The 16,946-nt window shown below is 42.0% G+C and overlaps 1 protein-coding gene across 2 annotated transcripts in view; it reads left to right on the forward strand.

The window, feature by feature from the left end:
* GRID2 (glutamate ionotropic receptor delta type subunit 2) overlaps positions 1–16,946 on the forward strand; it is a 1,039,989-nt gene that overhangs the window by 8,534 nt on the left and 1,014,509 nt on the right. Inside the window, exon 2 of one of the 2 annotated variants that reach the window (XM_048847025.2) lies at positions 7,586–7,673. The exons of the other annotated variant lie outside the window; for it this stretch is intronic. Coding sequence (XP_048702982.1) covers positions 7,619–7,673 — 55 coding nt within the window. The 5' untranslated portion in view covers positions 7,586–7,618. The remainder of the gene's footprint in view (positions 1–7,585; positions 7,674–16,946) is intronic. 2 annotated transcript variants of the gene reach the window in all.

Here is a 16,946-nt window from a genome sequence, read left to right on the forward strand (position 1 = left end):
TGAATTCTGGTAAGAGGTGGGACTCAGAACTGTGGCAATGTTGTGCCATTTTGTGATGCTGAAACGGGGGGAAGTGGTGGTGGTGGTGGTGGTTGTTTTTGAGCCTTCAACTTGCTTTGGAACAGAAGTTGGCATGACGTAGAAAGTACAGTGTGAATTGTAGGAGAAGTGGTGAGCATTGACAAAAGATAACACTTCCTCAGTATAAGCAAAGATAACCTAGTAACTACAGTGCGTATGTATAGTATTAAAACTATACCAAAGTCTTGCTGTATAAAAGTAAATACTGTCATTTTAGGCAATTGTAAACTGATTGCAATAAGATTTGCAGGAGAAAGTTTAGCTTTTAAGTCGCTTTCATTGCACACAATAGTTTTGGAATGACCGGGAAATATGGTAGAAGAAGATGAAATACAGAAGTTTCCTGAAAGTTTATTCTAGATTTATCTGACAAGGCATGCTCACGAGGAAATTGAAAAGGAAGATGAGTGAAAAATGAAGGGAGGAGAAGAAATAAGATATCCAAGTTAAAAGCCACCAGTATGCTGCAAGTTTCCCTTCATACAGGAATTCTGCGGCACTTGCGTTAAGTGGAATAGATCTAAATCAGAGGGGAAACTTGCAAAGGCACAGAATTTTAAATTAAGAATTGTATGTGTATTTTAACCTATTAGATAACACTCTGTGCAAAAATGCTAATTATTCCTAATTGTTGTATTTGCGTTTACCAATGAATAAAATATCACGCATCTTATAAAATATGCAGTGAAAATCATTAGATAATTCCTCTTGGACTCTTTCATGGAGATTTAAAGAATTCAAACTTTTTTTTATTCATTACTTTTAAATCGTTAGCTGTTTTTAATAAGTTAGATTGCTCAGGCTAATAATACTCAATGTACCAAATAATAATTGGTGGTTTTGCAGAATCTCTTTTTTCCTGCTACCCTGTGTACCCCCCACCAAATCTTCCATGCAGACTCAAATGGAGGTAAAGATTTCATTGTCATGTCTTTTTTTTTATTGGTTCAGGTTAATCTGCACCATGATGCTCTGAACAGTAATATTTTTCACTTTGCTTTGATGGGAAGCAGCACATTGCTATGGATAGAGAACTGGATAGGGAGTTAGTAGACCTCAGTCCTAGTCCTGTAATCTCTGTGCATCAGTTTACTGTATTAAATGAGAGTAATGCTTACCCACTTTTGTTCAGTGCTTTGAGATGAAAAGTGCTAGAGAAGTCATGTCTTATTTTATTATTTTTAAGTTAAGCTATAGAGGACATGGCCTATCTTTCCCATAGATAGAGATGTGTGCAGTACGGAATAAAATACCTTTGAAGTCCAATTTACTTGATGCCCTCCACATACATTCTTCTGTCTGCCTACATGCTTGGTGCCTATTGGTGGTGCTGATGTGTTTAAAAAAAATAAAATAAAATCACTGAAGACAATTAGGAGCTCAAGTCCCATTGACATTCAACTGGGCGTAGGCTCCTAAATCACTTAGGTATTTTTGAAAATATCAGCCACTTTACTTACGTGTACTGAGAGATGCCAGTTTCATTACACTTGCATTCTAACCCAGACTAGACCATGGGCTGCCTGGATAAATGTTGAAAGTGTTATTGTTTGTTGCAGAAAGTCTTGCCTCTAACTTATAGCTTGGGTGTCACATTACTGCCTGAGTCTCATCGTACCTGTTGATGCCTGACAAAACAAGAACAATAAAGTGATGGAAGGTGTATAATGTGAGAATTCTTAAGGCTGACAAGGACAAGTTGTACCATTGCTGGTGCCCGGCAAACCCAATAAGGACACAGATGTCAAAATGTAACACTATAGCACCTGATCCAAAGCCCATTGAGGTCAATGGGGAGATGTTAATTGAATTCCATGGGCTTTGCATCAGGCCTGTAGTGAGCACCATTAAAAATTGACATTTACTGCACCATAGTATTTATCTGTTATGCAGTATTGACAGCATTCCATATACTTGGAATAAGAAATGCTGCCAATCTCCGTAAACCTAAGCTCTGCAGGGAAAGGACCTCCCTCTCCTTCCCTGCCACCCTCTCTTTTCGAATGAAGTCTTTTTGTTCATTTTTATTAAAACAAAATTGTTGACAGTACACTTTATTTTACAAAGTTTTAAAGGAGAGAGTGGCAAATACAAAAGTTGATAGATGTCCTGTTCTAATGGTGCCCACAGGTCTGTGTAGTGTATAAGGTGAATGTGAGATTTGGTGAGATAAGGAAGATTCCTGGTCTCTCACACACATGGTTCATTTGCTTTAAGAAGTGTGGTAGCACCAGAAAGTTCATTATTTAATATATTCCCCCCCACCCATTCCTAGCTGGTGAAGGGGGGTGGGATATGTCCAGGTTGTAGAATACAATGCATTTCAATGTTAAGTCACTTACCAGAACCCAGCGTCTGTCTTCTAATGGCTGTTGATTGGTCTTAATCAGCTTCCTAGAAGACAAGTGTCCATATCACTCCCACAAAAATTGGCATTGATTGGCACCTTTGCCTTGATAGGAAGATATGAATAGGGATGGAGATTAAATTACACTTCATGTAACATGCTCCAAACTAGGCTTACATTAGGATGTGCACTGGCATGGGGCACTGTGGGGCATCTTGCAATGCTACTTCCCCTCTTTCTTTTCTTTTTTTTTCCTTCCCTCTGATAAGACCTCTTTCTCCAGAGCTGTCAGTACTGAAAAAAACCATCATCATTGCTAACATCAATTTAAATACATTCAAAAAGCAAAATGCTGTTCAGGATATTTTGATCTCTTCTAAGGCTGTAAAATTTTCTAAACAGTAGAATCATGAGAAGCAATGTCTGCATATCAGTCCCTGCAATGTACTCTTGGGGCTTCTCATGTTTCGTCCAGCTAGTCAGATGACCTGCCTCCAGCAAAAGTTTATATCTGATGATTTAGGAAAAGGTGACACCATAATGTAACTTCATAGTTGTGTGGTGTGTTTGGAGGTTCTCAAGTACTCTCGACTAGATTTTGATCCGGAGATTGTGAACAGGATAAGAATTTGACCACAAGGCCACCTCCCATGCATAACAACCATGTGGCATACCAGAAGCAGAACAACCATGTGGCAACCACAGCAACTGCTTCCATGGAAATGGATATTACATACTTTACTGCAGTTGAGCTGCTTGAAATAAGGAGAAGGCACCCCATGTAATTAGCCAACTCTCTATATGTGATCCATAGTCTACAGTTGGAGATGTTCTGAAAATTCCTTCTTGATCACTGCAGGCGTGATCAGTCTATGCCTCAAAATTTGAGGCTGAATGTAGCATGTAACTAGATGTGTGTCCAAACTGGCTCTCTACATTAGAAACCTCTCTGCCACCAAACTTGAGAAATCTTTGAATTTGAACTGAGATCCAAACTTTGACTCAGACTTTCATTCCACTAATAACTTTTTTTAATCTAGCACGTGTGGCTGGAAACTTTGTCCATACTTAATCCTTTTCGGAGTCTCAGTGAACTCTTTTTGGCCCTGTGATTTCTTGTGGCCATAGATTCATTATGCAGCATATAACCAACCTGGGGGAAAGTATTTCTTTTTCTCCACCCTTTCCATAGATGCACTTACTCCTCTATGCTTCGTATAAGTACCCCTCTCTGTAGCCTATAGGTGGATTAGATTAAGAAATAAGTAGAAGTTAGGTTTGGGGCCTAAATTGCCTAGCTGTAAAGGTGTATGGGAAATTACAGTTGCTAAGGGGAGAAATTTAGAGATAAACTTGGAGACAGCAAGATGGGAAATTCAAAATTAGCAAGGACACGACCCAGGGTTATGTTGCTGCTACATTTTGGATATAGCTGGTTCAAGCAAGGTTTTTAATAAGTGTTTTGAGAATTCTGGAACCTTTTTATTAAAATGCTATCTATATTGATAGCATGGGAAGGACGTTGATGCAGATGTTAAGTTAAACAATGTGTAACTTAAAGAGCCTATAAAGGAGTAGTATGGCTGAATTGCAGGAGAGCTCATATTAACATCAAAAGGCTCCAGTTAGGTTCTAGGATCATAAGGCTGTACTTACTGTCCGTGGACTGATCACCCATCCAAACAATAGTTCACCTTTTAAGTGTAAGTATAATTGTAGTATTATCTAAGTTGTGGCTGCATGCTTGTTTGCATAACTCATTTTTCTTTTAAATAAAGTTTGGTTTTACCATTCAAAGTCTCACCGAGTGATCCTCTGTTAAACTTTCTGTACCTGATGTAGAGGCTTGAACCTGAAAACTAAGTTGGATTTATTGCACCCTTATCTTAAACAACTTAGTATTAATCGGGAACATTTCAACATAAAGATCTCACATGGAAATGTGTAAAGAGGAAGGGGAACCCTGAGGCTAGAATTAATTGGCTGTTTGTTTGAGTCAAATGAAGAGTACAACAGTTTTAGGAAAGAGGTTTATATTCTCCTATCCAAAATATGAAGGGAAAGAGAAACTCAATTCACAGGAATGACCTGCTAGGAGCATTTTGTACCAGTATCTTGAAATAAAGAATAGAATATTAAAAATGTCCATACATACAGCTTTGAACTTCGTAAAATTCCCTCCCACTCCTTTACTTTGCCTAATTTGACCTTTGGAACTAGCATTCGGTTTCTCTCTTCCTCCCCCCCCCCCCAAGTGTCTGCAATGAAGAGAAGAATACGTGCTATTTAGGGCATGTCTACATGTAGGGCAGCTGGTCAAGACTCTCTCTGCCGACAGGAGAGAGCACTCTCATAGACCCAATAAAACCAGCTTCTGCCTTTTGCGGAGGTATGTCAGTGGGAGAAGCTCTCTTGCAGACATCAGGCTTATGTCAGTGCATCTTAAGTTGCTTGGGGGTAACTTATTCACACCCCTGAGCGACCTAAGTTATTCTGACATAAGCTGCAGTGTAGTCATAACCTTAGAAGCTACCCATGTTTGTTCTGAAGGCAGCTCCAGCACTAATTGTTGCCAAGTGAATTTTTCGAGAGAATTGGGGTCACTTGCAATGTGTTACTCAAATGCTATCTTAACAGTCTGAATTGTAAGTTCTTTTATATCAACACAGTTTTTACTACTGTTGTTTTTATAGTCTTTGTTGACAATTGTGAAATAACAGTGAGTGGTAGCCAATTTGAATGTAGATTTTTTTTTTAAATGGCCCTCATTTATGGAGGGCGTTTGAGGAGTATGCCTTGGCTCTCTGCTGTTTTATATTAAAATTCCAAAGTACGAACTTAGATTGAATGGTGCCGTGACAAAATACTACTACCATCTGCACATGAGAATATTATTTAAACAACCTCAATTCCTGGAAAGAGCAGACAAGTTTTGGAGAGAAGCAAGTCTGGCTCTAAATGACCGGTAATATTCTAGTTCAAGGGTTCCCACGCTGTTTTGTTGCATGGCCCACAGCTGAACACAGACATAGAACCAAAATCTCACTGATGTAAATGGGCATAATTCCATCTTAGTCAATGGAGCTATGCCCACTTACACCAGTTGAGAATCTGGCCCACAGTTGAGCAAGACACAACCTCCCATTCACAGATAAATGTAGCACCTCTCCTTCTATCATAGTCCCATAACAGCTCTGTGACAAATGCAGCAATAGTTAACATGGCACAATAACATTAGAGAGCTTTATAGCAATTTAACGGCTGACAATGAGGAGAGCCAATACCCACATTAGACATTACCCACAGACCAATCCTCAGAAGACCTGTCATATACTGACACCTAGGAAAGCTTCATGTTGAGGAGAACAATGTGCTTTGTATACCATACAAGACCTTCAGCTAACCTTCCTTCACATATAGGGTCCATCTATGGCTGGAAAATAATCTCTTGTTGAAAGTGGTTGTCAACACCTAACACCCACCCCCCTTCCCTCAGTGTTCATTCTGTTGCGGTTCAGAATTGTTCGGCTGATACAGTTTGACCCTGTTTACACTACTTGACACCATTCTAGATAAATCTACAGAACTGCTGGGATGTGATGGCTGGAATACTTTGTGTAACAGTGTTGAAACAGTTCAATTGCTCTAAACAAGCTGTTCTCAACACAAGTTGTAGGAAAGATCCACTAATAAACATTACTGTATATAGCTGTCAACATTCTAATGTAGAAAAATTCATAGAAGTCCCAGAGAAGTACAGAGGAACAATTTTTTTTGTCAAAGGTTTTGATGGAAGGCTAAATTTTGCAGTATTTATATAAGTGGGAAAACTTCATCATGAAATGGAAAATTTCAATTTGATTTGATTAGAATTGAAAGGAACAATGTATCAAACACTTGTGGGTTTTTTGGCTCTCCCCCACCTCCAGAGGAGAGACGAAGAATAAACACAAATGTTTATGAACACTGAAAACTGAGTGCTGTTTTGGTTTAGGTTCTAATGAAATCAAAGCTGAGCAATTTTTTCATTTAGAATCATTTAACATTTTAAAACGTTAATGAATTTCATTATGAAACAAATTGTTGACTTAAAAATTTTTCATGGAAAATTACCAGATTTCTTCAGCTCTGCAATGAAGAAAATACTATGCCTTTTGTTGGAACTCTTTTCGTTTCCATTGTTCTTTAGGGCATGGACAATCTTTGTTCTCTGTCTGTTCAGTGACTGGCACGATCAGGTAGGGCTCCTTTGTGTCACTGTAGTTCAAATACTAAATATAAGAATGAAAGGTATGAAAGTGGTGAAAAGGGAACTGGTTGCTTAACTGAGGAGTGGGAATCCTTTTTTCCTTCCTATGCTGCTAAAACCTTGACCTCCACTTAAACTGACCCCACAACAGCCCCTGACTAGTGTCCCAGTTTTTCACTCTGAAAATCTAGTCATTTTTGCAGCCACTTAAGGACCAGACAGTTGTGGAGCCAGACTAGAATGAAAGAATTCTGGGCTCGGTCTCATGCTTGGCTCAGGAAAGTCTACTGTTACTGGACCATATTTGGCTTACCCTGTGTGTGAAAGGCAATGTGTAGAATTAACTTCTACTCCAATAAGCAGACTTGTGTCTAGGGTAAAGAGAGTAGAATTTGTTTTTTACTCTGAGAGTAAGTTATCTCTTGCAGGCAATTCTTATCATGCTACTTTGTTGCTGTATTTTTTTTTTTGGGCAGGAGGTTTGGGGACTGAATGGAGAGCAAAAAGACTTTGTCTCTGAAGTATATGTTTAGGCCCCAAAAGTTATGGATTTTCAGTGTATTCTCTCTGGTAAGCTGGTGAGGTGAAAAGACTCCAGTTATCATGGCTGGGTGCTGAAAAACCTGTACCAGTTGTACTGCAGAGGGATCTCGCATGAGGGAACTGGATTTGTCCATTAATCTCCCAGGCTACCTCCACTGTTGCTTATTCTCCTTATTTATAAATTTTAACTACCTTTATTTTTGGCCATTGTAGTGCTGACAATTTTAAAGACTTACAGCACTGGAGATTGAACTACATAAGGGGCTAATGAGGCTGAGCTCTACCTATTAAATCCCCTTTCCTTTATTTCTTTGAGCAAACAAAAGCTCTTTGTGGCAGATGCTTTTCTTTTCTCTGTTCTCCAGCAGCACAGCCGAGAACACTTGTCCCTCTCACCTATGGTGAGGTGCTGCTGTAAGGAAGATGAGTCGTCTACTCCAGACTTCACTAAGGGTATGTCTACACTGCAATTATACACCTGCAGCTGACCCATGTAGATGTTTGGGCTTAGGCTCTGGGACCCTCCCTCCTTGTGGAGTCCCAAAGAGCGGGCTCCAACGTGAGTCTCAATGTCTACGCTGTAATTAAACAGCCCCAGAGCCCAAGCCCTTTAAGCCCAAGTCAGTTGACACAGTGGACACATAACTGCACTGCAGACATAACCTAAGAGTACAGGGCAGGGAGGGAATGGTAGGGATCTAGTGCCTGAGAGGAGAACTCCCTTCACAGTATGTATAGAGAGGAGCTAAGAGGTATGCATGCTTATGGGGTGTTTTTTTTTCCCCCTGTGGAACTTGAAAAACTTTAGCCTTCAGGGGCCAGACTTTTAAAGGTATTTAGGTGCTTAGAGGTGTAGAGAGGCATCTAGTTAGATTCTCAGAAGAACCAAATAGGAGGGTGGTAAAAACAGAAATGGGGTGAGGGGCTAAGACCCAGTCATGGGGGGAAGGTGGAGGTGACCTGACAGAGAGGTTGAATGTGGAACAGCCTCTGACCCACTGGGGTTGAAATAGGGAGCAGAACTGTGGTGGGTAGTATGGAGGGTGCCTACCCACTTAAAGCGGAAAGAGGAGTAGTGGAAAGTTAGAACTGCTGGGAGCACAACTTATTTCTTGGGGAGAGGGAAGAGCCCCAAACTGAGATTTTATTTGGAAGATCAAAAATATGTCTGTGGGTAATATAAACATTTACTTGGGAGACAAACGGACAAGAGAAGGAGAGGTTTCTTCCATTCAGCCCAGCTCTTTTGGGCACCGACCATCACTGACGTTCATAATTTAATCACATAAAACTAAAACTATTTTAAGTCCACCAATATGCTTGAACTGTTACTATTATTGTGATTTGAATTGTAGTAGTATGTAGAGTTCTGACTAAGACCAGGACCCTTGGCCTATATGTGTACCTAGTAAGAGGCAATCACTGCCATGGAGAGCTTGCAGGCTAAACAGACAATACATAAAAGGAGGGGGAGAATGAAAGTAGTATCCTTGTTCAGTAGAACAGAGAATACAGGCATAGATTGGAGAAGTGACTTGCCCAATGTCATAGGAAGCTTGTGACAGAGACACAGACTGAACCTAGATCTCCCAAATCCCAAGCCACAAGACCATCCTTCCTACCCATGACCTGAAAGCAATTTGGTCTCTGTGCTTCAGCATTTTTGATGGTGATATGGACAACTGCCCTGTAGAAACCTGACTGACAGCACCAGCTCACTTAACTATTTGGTACTCTGTGTGATCAGAAAGTAATGACTTTTGAACTTCTAATGAACTTGGCTAGATGTGAACCAGTTGCCTTGAGTTGTTGAAAACTCTGTCCCACTTCTGGTCGCTTGAGCCATCTAATCTGCAGTGTATTACATGAGTTGAATATTGGGTGCTTACATTGATGCAAATTCTTATGGGATCTAGGATGAAAATTAGAGGATTTAATTTTTCCTTGGGTTAACCACATAATTCATATAAAATATCAGTGTTTCTAACTTCCTGAAGCAGAGTTCTAATGTTCTAATTTTTGTCTACTCATAAGCTTTTTGGATCATGTTTTATAGAAGGTGTTTCCATTTTATTTTGCAATATTATAGTATGTTACATGATGCATTCTGTGAACTGTACGTTACTGAGGACGTTTTCAGTCATCCATAAACCTATACATATACTGAATATGCATTTGATTGGTTTACTCTTTCCAGTAGATCTTGAGATTTATTTATTTTTAGTCCATCCCTAAATTATTTGCATCAATTACATCCTTGAAAGAACTATACTCTGTGAGAAAATAATTATAGAATGGAAGACAAATCATTGGAGGTTATTGCAGTTGAGGTGAAAGCTTGTTACATTTTTGGCAGATCTGTATATTGGCACCAATTTACTAATGAGTGCATTTTTAACACTAGTTTTGTCCTCCATAACTGAGCTATTAATGTAACTTTAATCAACTGAACTAGCAGAACACATTTATAATTGATCAAGAGTCGTTAAATAAACGTTTGAACATAGATCAGCGGTATTTGTATAGGACAGTAAAAGTTAAAAAAATCACTGAAATTTCTACTTTAATGAGAAGTTGCCTCAAATGGTGGTGTATATTTAGATGCAATGAAGTCTTTCCATGTTATGTTTTCCTGATATATTGTGTGAGGTATTAGACTTCTCTAATTAACCTGGACTTGAAGCATGGACTCATTCCTGATCTGCTGTATCCCTAATCCTCTGCTGAAAATGTTAAACGCTTTCTATAACGCTATTGCTTTATTGGTCCACAGTTACAGTGGTAATGCACTGGAGCATGGGAATGCTCTAGAAAGGTGTGGGTTTTTTTTTTTAAATAAGTAAAACAGCAAAGACGGAGTCCAAGTGCGTCTGTAGGATTACTTGTTTTTTAAAATTGTTTTGAGGCCTGCACAGCCTCGTTGAGCTTAATATCAACTGCCATGAAATGAAAAATAATTTGTAATTCATAATGTATTTGGAGCTTTGGTATCACTGTGTCTCATGACTGTCAAGCGCAAACAAACAAACAAAATCCTGGAAGGTGATCAGACCTGATGGTGATGCTATATATGAACGCATACTGAGCATGCTCTCTGGGAACAATCAACAATGCATCAAGAGATATTTGGCCCATTGCCTTAAACATTAAAAATCATTCTCCTATTTCTGCCCCTATAAAAAGAAAGGTAAAGCCCCTGTTGCTTTCAGTGGGAGCAAGATTGCAATATAGATTATAATTGCTTCAAAGCAGGTAATGACTTGTTCTGTTTGCACAGCGCTTAGCACACTGGGGTCTTGGTCTATGACTAGGACCTCCAGTTGCTACAGTAATACCAAGAATTACATAGTATCATTTAATGTCTGTGGGAAAAATTGTTGTCCTGTCTAAAGTGGCTGGGATATGTGGGATAGAAGGAGCAAACCGTAGGTGCGGGTGACCCTAGATATACTAACCTAACCCTCAAATAGCTTAAGAGCTGAGTTGAGTAACTGAATTTTCAGTTTTGTGGCCAAACCTATAAATCCCCTCAAATTCTGTTTCAGGTTAACCCAAACCAGAATTCTTCCAGTTTTTTCTTGTCAAAACAAAAAGCTTCGAAAACTTTTGTTCTGGGTTCAACAAAATATTTAATTGAATCCAAAATATTGCATTTGACCCCAAACTGTTTATCTTAGTTTTATCTTGGGCTATATTTTTTTGCCCTTTAAAAAAAAATCCAAATTTCAAAATGAAACATCATGCATGTCTACGCTACCCCACAGTACGGACTATGGCTGGGGTTCTCAAACTGGGGGTCGGGACCCCTCGGGATCAAGAGGTCATTACATGGGGGGGCGGGGTCATGAGCTGTCAACCTGCACACCAAACCCCGCTTTTCCTCCAGCATTTTATAATGGTGTTAAATATATTAAAAAGCATGCTTAACTTATGAGGGGGGTCACACTCAGAGACTTGTGATGTGAAAGGGGTCACCAGTAAAAAAGTTTGAGACCCACTGGACTATGGGGTGTGAACAGAAGTGCACGCTGAAGTAACTGCGCCATATAGATACTGAAAGTGCAAACTAAAAGGTTCCTAGTTTGCATTAACATAGTCCTCTTCAAACAGAACTATATTAATGCAAAGTAGAAACCTTTTGGTTTGCATCCACATCATCAACATGGGGGAGTTGCAGAGCAGCTCTTTGGTGCATACCGCTATGCAAACCCCTCTGGTGCAAAAGGTGGGGCATGCTCATAACCTCAAAATGTGCCAACTTTTCATTTTGTATTTTGAAAATATTGAAACTAAACATTTTGACTTTCAAAAAATTTTTCAGCTTAAACTATTTTGCAAGTTGGCAAAACGTTTACCAAAAAAATCAGTTTTGGGACAAACAACTATTTGTAGGAAAAACTTCACACAGTTGTAATTACAATGTTCTTAGTTGTGCTACTAGTATGAAGTGTTAGAATTATAAAAACTAGCCAGAGTAAATTGGCATATAGCAATCAACTCCAAAAGCATTAACCTGATTTCAATAAGCTGAAGATTTACCCCTTATTTCTGCCACATATGCTTTTCTGCATTTCACTCAGCTTAGATGGCTGTCCCATTTGTTTTTAGTCAGTTTCACTTTCTAGATTACATGCACCAGTACAATGCCTTGTACCTGAGTATTTGAGGATTCCCAGGCCTCGAACCCTTTTCTCAAGAGGTTGAGATAGTTGATGTTCGCACATTGCCCTTGGTGGCTGCAAAGCCGTAGCCAAGGAATGCTGTGGAGATTAGGCATTGCAGCAGCAGGAAGTATTGCCCAATGTGTCTGGAATCGCAGCACCCTGTGGCCTTCTGATTTGCCTGTGCTCCATGTTTAACCCTGGAGAGTGCCCCACAAAGGTGTCTGGGCAGTCATGAAGACTTGTGGTTTGCTGTGCTCTACGACAGATCTTGCTTTCTGATCCCCATTCTCTGACCACCATCTTAACTGTGACCTTGCATCCTGATGCCAGCCTGGTAACTACCTCTGATCTCCAGTGCCCATCCTGGCCTGACTCTCGCCTGTTCATCCTGGCTTGAGCAATTACTCTGGTCCCTGCTTGCTGATTCCCACCTTGTAGCTGTCCTTGACTTGTGGACATCAGCCCAGTGGTGACCACTAGGCAAGACTGTCTACTCCCTTGTCTTTTAGTTTCCAGCAATGCAGGGGAATGTTTAAATATTGAGCTGTTTGTAGTGAAATTAAAACTATATAATACATACACATTAATGGAAATACTTCCATTCTGTGGGGTCTTTTGTCCCCTTTTATTCTCGACATTTGTGTTGTCAAATTATATTTTTCTAAGCACAAGCTGAATTTTGAGCCAAAGCGCTTAAAAACATGAATATAGTTAAATGGCTTATTTGTCTGCCTGTTCTTGGTCAATCTACTTTTTACATAGAGTCTAAGTAGAAATCAGATAGCTGTTCTCCTATATAAAATCATACCGTGTGTAAGCAGGGGAATAGTCCCACTATTGTGGGGAACTTTCCTGGCTTCTGCACTACCTTGGTGAAGTGGGCTAGTGAAAGGATCTGAGTCCTCGCTCCCACTTCCTTTACCCAGTGGCCTCTCTGCCCTTGAGGACTCCCCTTCCACTCTCCTGTCTGACAGAGTCCTCGTAACCGCAACAAGGCTGGGCGCAGGATTCCTGAGGGGCTCGACCCCCAACCCTGCTGTGGTCACCTAGGACAAGGGCTAGGGAGTCCCCACTCCGGGGTACTCTCTCTGCACTGGGCACTTTTCTGACCCACTGAGCATTACATACAAGTTAAAACAAATGCAAGTTATTTAATCAACAATTAATTTTTAAAAAGAATAAGGAAAAACGGGAAAGGTTAAAGGAAACACATCAACCCGCTCTGTGACAGGGAACATCACAAACAGTGTCTCTGGAATGTCAGGGCAGTTCAGTCTGTTCCTTGTAGGTCCCAGGCCTCCTTCTCAGGCCCTGGCTGTGCTGCAGGGATGCTGTGGGTTGGACACTGGCTCTGGTGGTGGCCACACGCTCTCAGGCCCTAAGTGGTAGGAGGCCCTTCTTCCCAGTGTTGCCCCTGCCCTGTCGGGGTTACGATCCAAGCCTGGCCTGCAGAGCCCCTTGGCTGAGGTGTCTCCCTGTGCTGGGCCTGCTGCCCAGGGTCCCCCTCGCTCTCCCCAGCTGCTCACTGCACCCAGCTCCGGACTGCTCCAGCCCCAGCTCCACCACTCTGTCTCTGCACTGCTGCTGCTCTGCCTCCAGCTCCCTGGGCTGCTTCTTTGGCCCCTCTGCCTCTGGTTGCTGCAGCTCTGCTCCCAGGACAGGTCTGCTCTGCAGGCTGCTTCTGTGACTCTGCTCCCAGCACTGACCTGCTTTGTGGGCTGCTTTTCTGGCCCCTCTGGCTCTGGTTGCTGCAGCTCTGCTCCCAGGGCAAGTCTGCTCTCTCTGGGCTGTGCCTCTGGCTTTGGGGCTGCAGCTCTGCTCCCAGGACAGGGTCTGCTCTCTGGATCTGGCACAGCTCTGCTCCGCAGCTCAGCTTGGGCCCCTGCTTTCTCCTTAGCTCGGCCCCACTCTGTCTGACCCAGGCAATTCCAGCTCTCATGGAGGACGGGACGTCTCTGGCCTCCTGTCTCCCTGATTAGCCTCCTGGGGACTATCAGTCGCAGGGTCCTGATTTCCCATAGACCCTTCCCCTTTTAGTACTGGGAGCTGCCCAACCAAAACACCCCCACTGAATGTCAGTAAGGGGGCAACAGTACCCTTACACGTGTACAGCCAAGGAGTTTGGCATGAAGTGCAGCAAGGGAATTGGCACACTTTTGCCTTTGTGCCATGTGGAGAGAGATATTTGGCCTTCAGGTGCAAATTGTCAGGGACAGTGTCTCTGATCTAGCAATGGAACTGCTAATACACTTAATTTTTTAAATAGATTTTTAAGATCAGAAAGAACCCCATTACGATCATCTGGTCTGATTTCTTGTGTAACACAGGTCCTAGAGTGTGAGGATAAGAACTTCACTTTATGAAGCACAAGTACAATCTGTCTTGAGTATGAAAGGAAAAACCTTTGGACAGGTCACCAGGATGCAGAGTGCAGTACCATGCTCTTTGCTTTGTAATTGTTATGGCTGCCCAGTACACCAGCCCCCTAGGGTGGCAGTAACATGTAAGGTGTACTGCAATTAAGCGGTGAGCACTGTACATGCATTAGCAGCTAGGCCTTGTTGGTGCTAATCCTGGTGGGTCCCAATAAACACCCAGACATGTGGCTAAGTGACAAAGTATTTTACTGGGGCTGTCAGGAAAGAGAGAGCTTGCAAATAACCTAGGTATAGAGACTTAAACAGTTACAGTTCAAGTGAGCAATAGCAGTTGTTTGCATCTATGGGCAGTCAGAGCAAGAGTCAGGGCTCTTCAGCCCTAGTGCCTGCAGTGCCCTCACCAGCCCCATTTCTATTTCTGCAAATAAGCCCTTGCAGCCTTCCAAGGCATGTTCAGTTAGTCTCTCTTATTGGGGTCCTCTGCACTGACTCCCTGCTCAGCTGCTGATGCTCCCCCATAAGTCCCACACAGACCTGCACTCAGCTGTATTATCTGGCAATCACAGATTATCTCAGAAATTGTGGACAGAGCTGTACATGGGGCATCTCTCCAGCTCCCTGCTGCCATGTGGCTCCCACTCCCAAACGGACCTTTTCCCCCTTACCTGGCCTGGAAAAGGGAAGTGTAGTGGGGGAGGGAGCTAATAGTCCCCTGCTTTGCAGAACAATTACAAGTTACGTAAATTAGGTGAAGGAAAAATCATTGCCTCAAAATAGGGGGAAAGGCTAAATCAATTACTTGTTTAATGGTGGTCTGACGCACACAACGTGTGATACACAGTTCACATTGTGTCACACACTTTAAAGGATTTAATCAAGTTAAATGTTGCTGTTTGGCCACTAGCACAATTCAGTAATTATTAGCATCTAAGGGTAGTTCAGATAATTTCTGAGAAATGTTGGAAAAGAGATTCTCTGTCTGTGCCACACAAAATAGAGAGAACTGTAGATATCTGAGATTGCGTGGCATCAGTTAAAAGAAAACAAAATGGAAAAGCTCAAAAATTAGGTGCTTCTCTTCTTAAAATTCTTATTTTTACTAAAATAATTGTTCTCCTTTAGAAAAGATGTCTCAAGTTAGGCAGGCAAAATTTTATATACTTCTGTTTACACCCATCCCTTCTATGTGTTGGCAAAGTTCACATTTTGGTGGGCCAGATTCAAACTTAATTGAAGTCTGTAGAAGTATTCCCATTGGCTTCAGTGGCAGATTAATGATTTTGCCACCCCTGGCCCCATATGAACTTGTTTTAGTTTTTTACAAGTTCGTTTGAACCCAGCAGCAGCTCCCCGCGACCCCCCGCAGCTCACCTCCGCTCCGCCTCTGCCTCCTCCCCCGAGCCCGCCACCGCCGCTGCTACGCTTCTCCCCTCTCCCTCCCAGTGCTTTCGCACAGCAAGCCTGAGAGGGAGGGGGAAGGAGGGGAAACACGGTGCGGATGGGGATTTGGGGAAGGGGTTGAAATAGGGGCGGAGTTGGGGCGGGGGTGGGGGTGGCGCGAGCACCCACCAGTGCCAGGTAAAGTTGGCGCCTATGGCTATCATAAATTTGCTACCCTAGGCCTAGGCCTTGTCGGCCTAGGTGATAATACGCCGTTGATCAGCTTCAGATTAGATCCTATGTGTGCTTGGTTTTTTTGGTTTAAAATCATTGTCCACCAGTCCAATATTAAAAAAAAAACAAACCCTTTCAATAATGTACATATGATTTGAAGAAAACATTTTGGTAAGCTTTCAAATTTCCAGTTGTAAATGTGAGGAAAGAAATTATCGAAATTTTTTCTAAACACTCAAGCATTCTTTCTATTGTTCCATCTTAAGGGTGAAATAACTTTGATCCAGTATCCCTGATAATGTCACAGCAAACCTGGTGGCTAAACTTTGTGACTTTGTCCTCACCCACAACTATTTCAGATTTGGGGACAATTTATACTTCAAGTCAGCGGGACTGCTATGGATACACATGGTCCCACAGTATGCCAACATTTTTATGGCTGACTTAGAACAACGCTTCCTCAGCTCTCATCCTCTAATGCCCCTACTCTGCTTGCGCTACGTTGATGATATCATCATCATTATGTGGCCCCTTGGGAAGGAGGCCCTTGAGGAAATCCACCAAGATTTCAACAATTTCCACCACACCATCAACCTCAGCCTGGACCAGTCCACACAAGAGCTCCGCTTCTTAGACACTACAGTGCAAATAAGCGATGATAATATAAACACCACCCTATACCGGAAACCCACTGACTGCTATTCCTACCTACATGCCTCCAGCTTTCACCCTGACCACACCACACGATCCATTGTCTACAGCCAAGCTCCAAGATACAAGATGCATTTGCTCCAACCCCTCAAACAGAGACAAACACCTACAAGATCTCTATCAAGCGTTCTTAAAACTATAATACCCACCTGCTGAAGTGAAGAAACAAATTGACAGAGCCCAAAGAGTACCCAGAAATCACCTATTACAGGACAGGCCCAACAAAAAAATAACAGAACGTCACTAGCTGTCACCTACAGCCCCCAACTAAAACCTCTCCAACGCATCATCAAGGATCTACAGCCTATCCTGAAGGACGACCCATCACTCTTTCACAGATCTTCGGAGACAGGCCGGTC

This window comes from Caretta caretta, chromosome 4 (genome assembly GCF_965140235.1).
Source record: "Caretta caretta isolate rCarCar2 chromosome 4, rCarCar1.hap1, whole genome shotgun sequence".
In the NCBI taxonomy this organism is placed as follows: Eukaryota; Metazoa; Chordata; order Testudines; family Cheloniidae; genus Caretta; species Caretta caretta.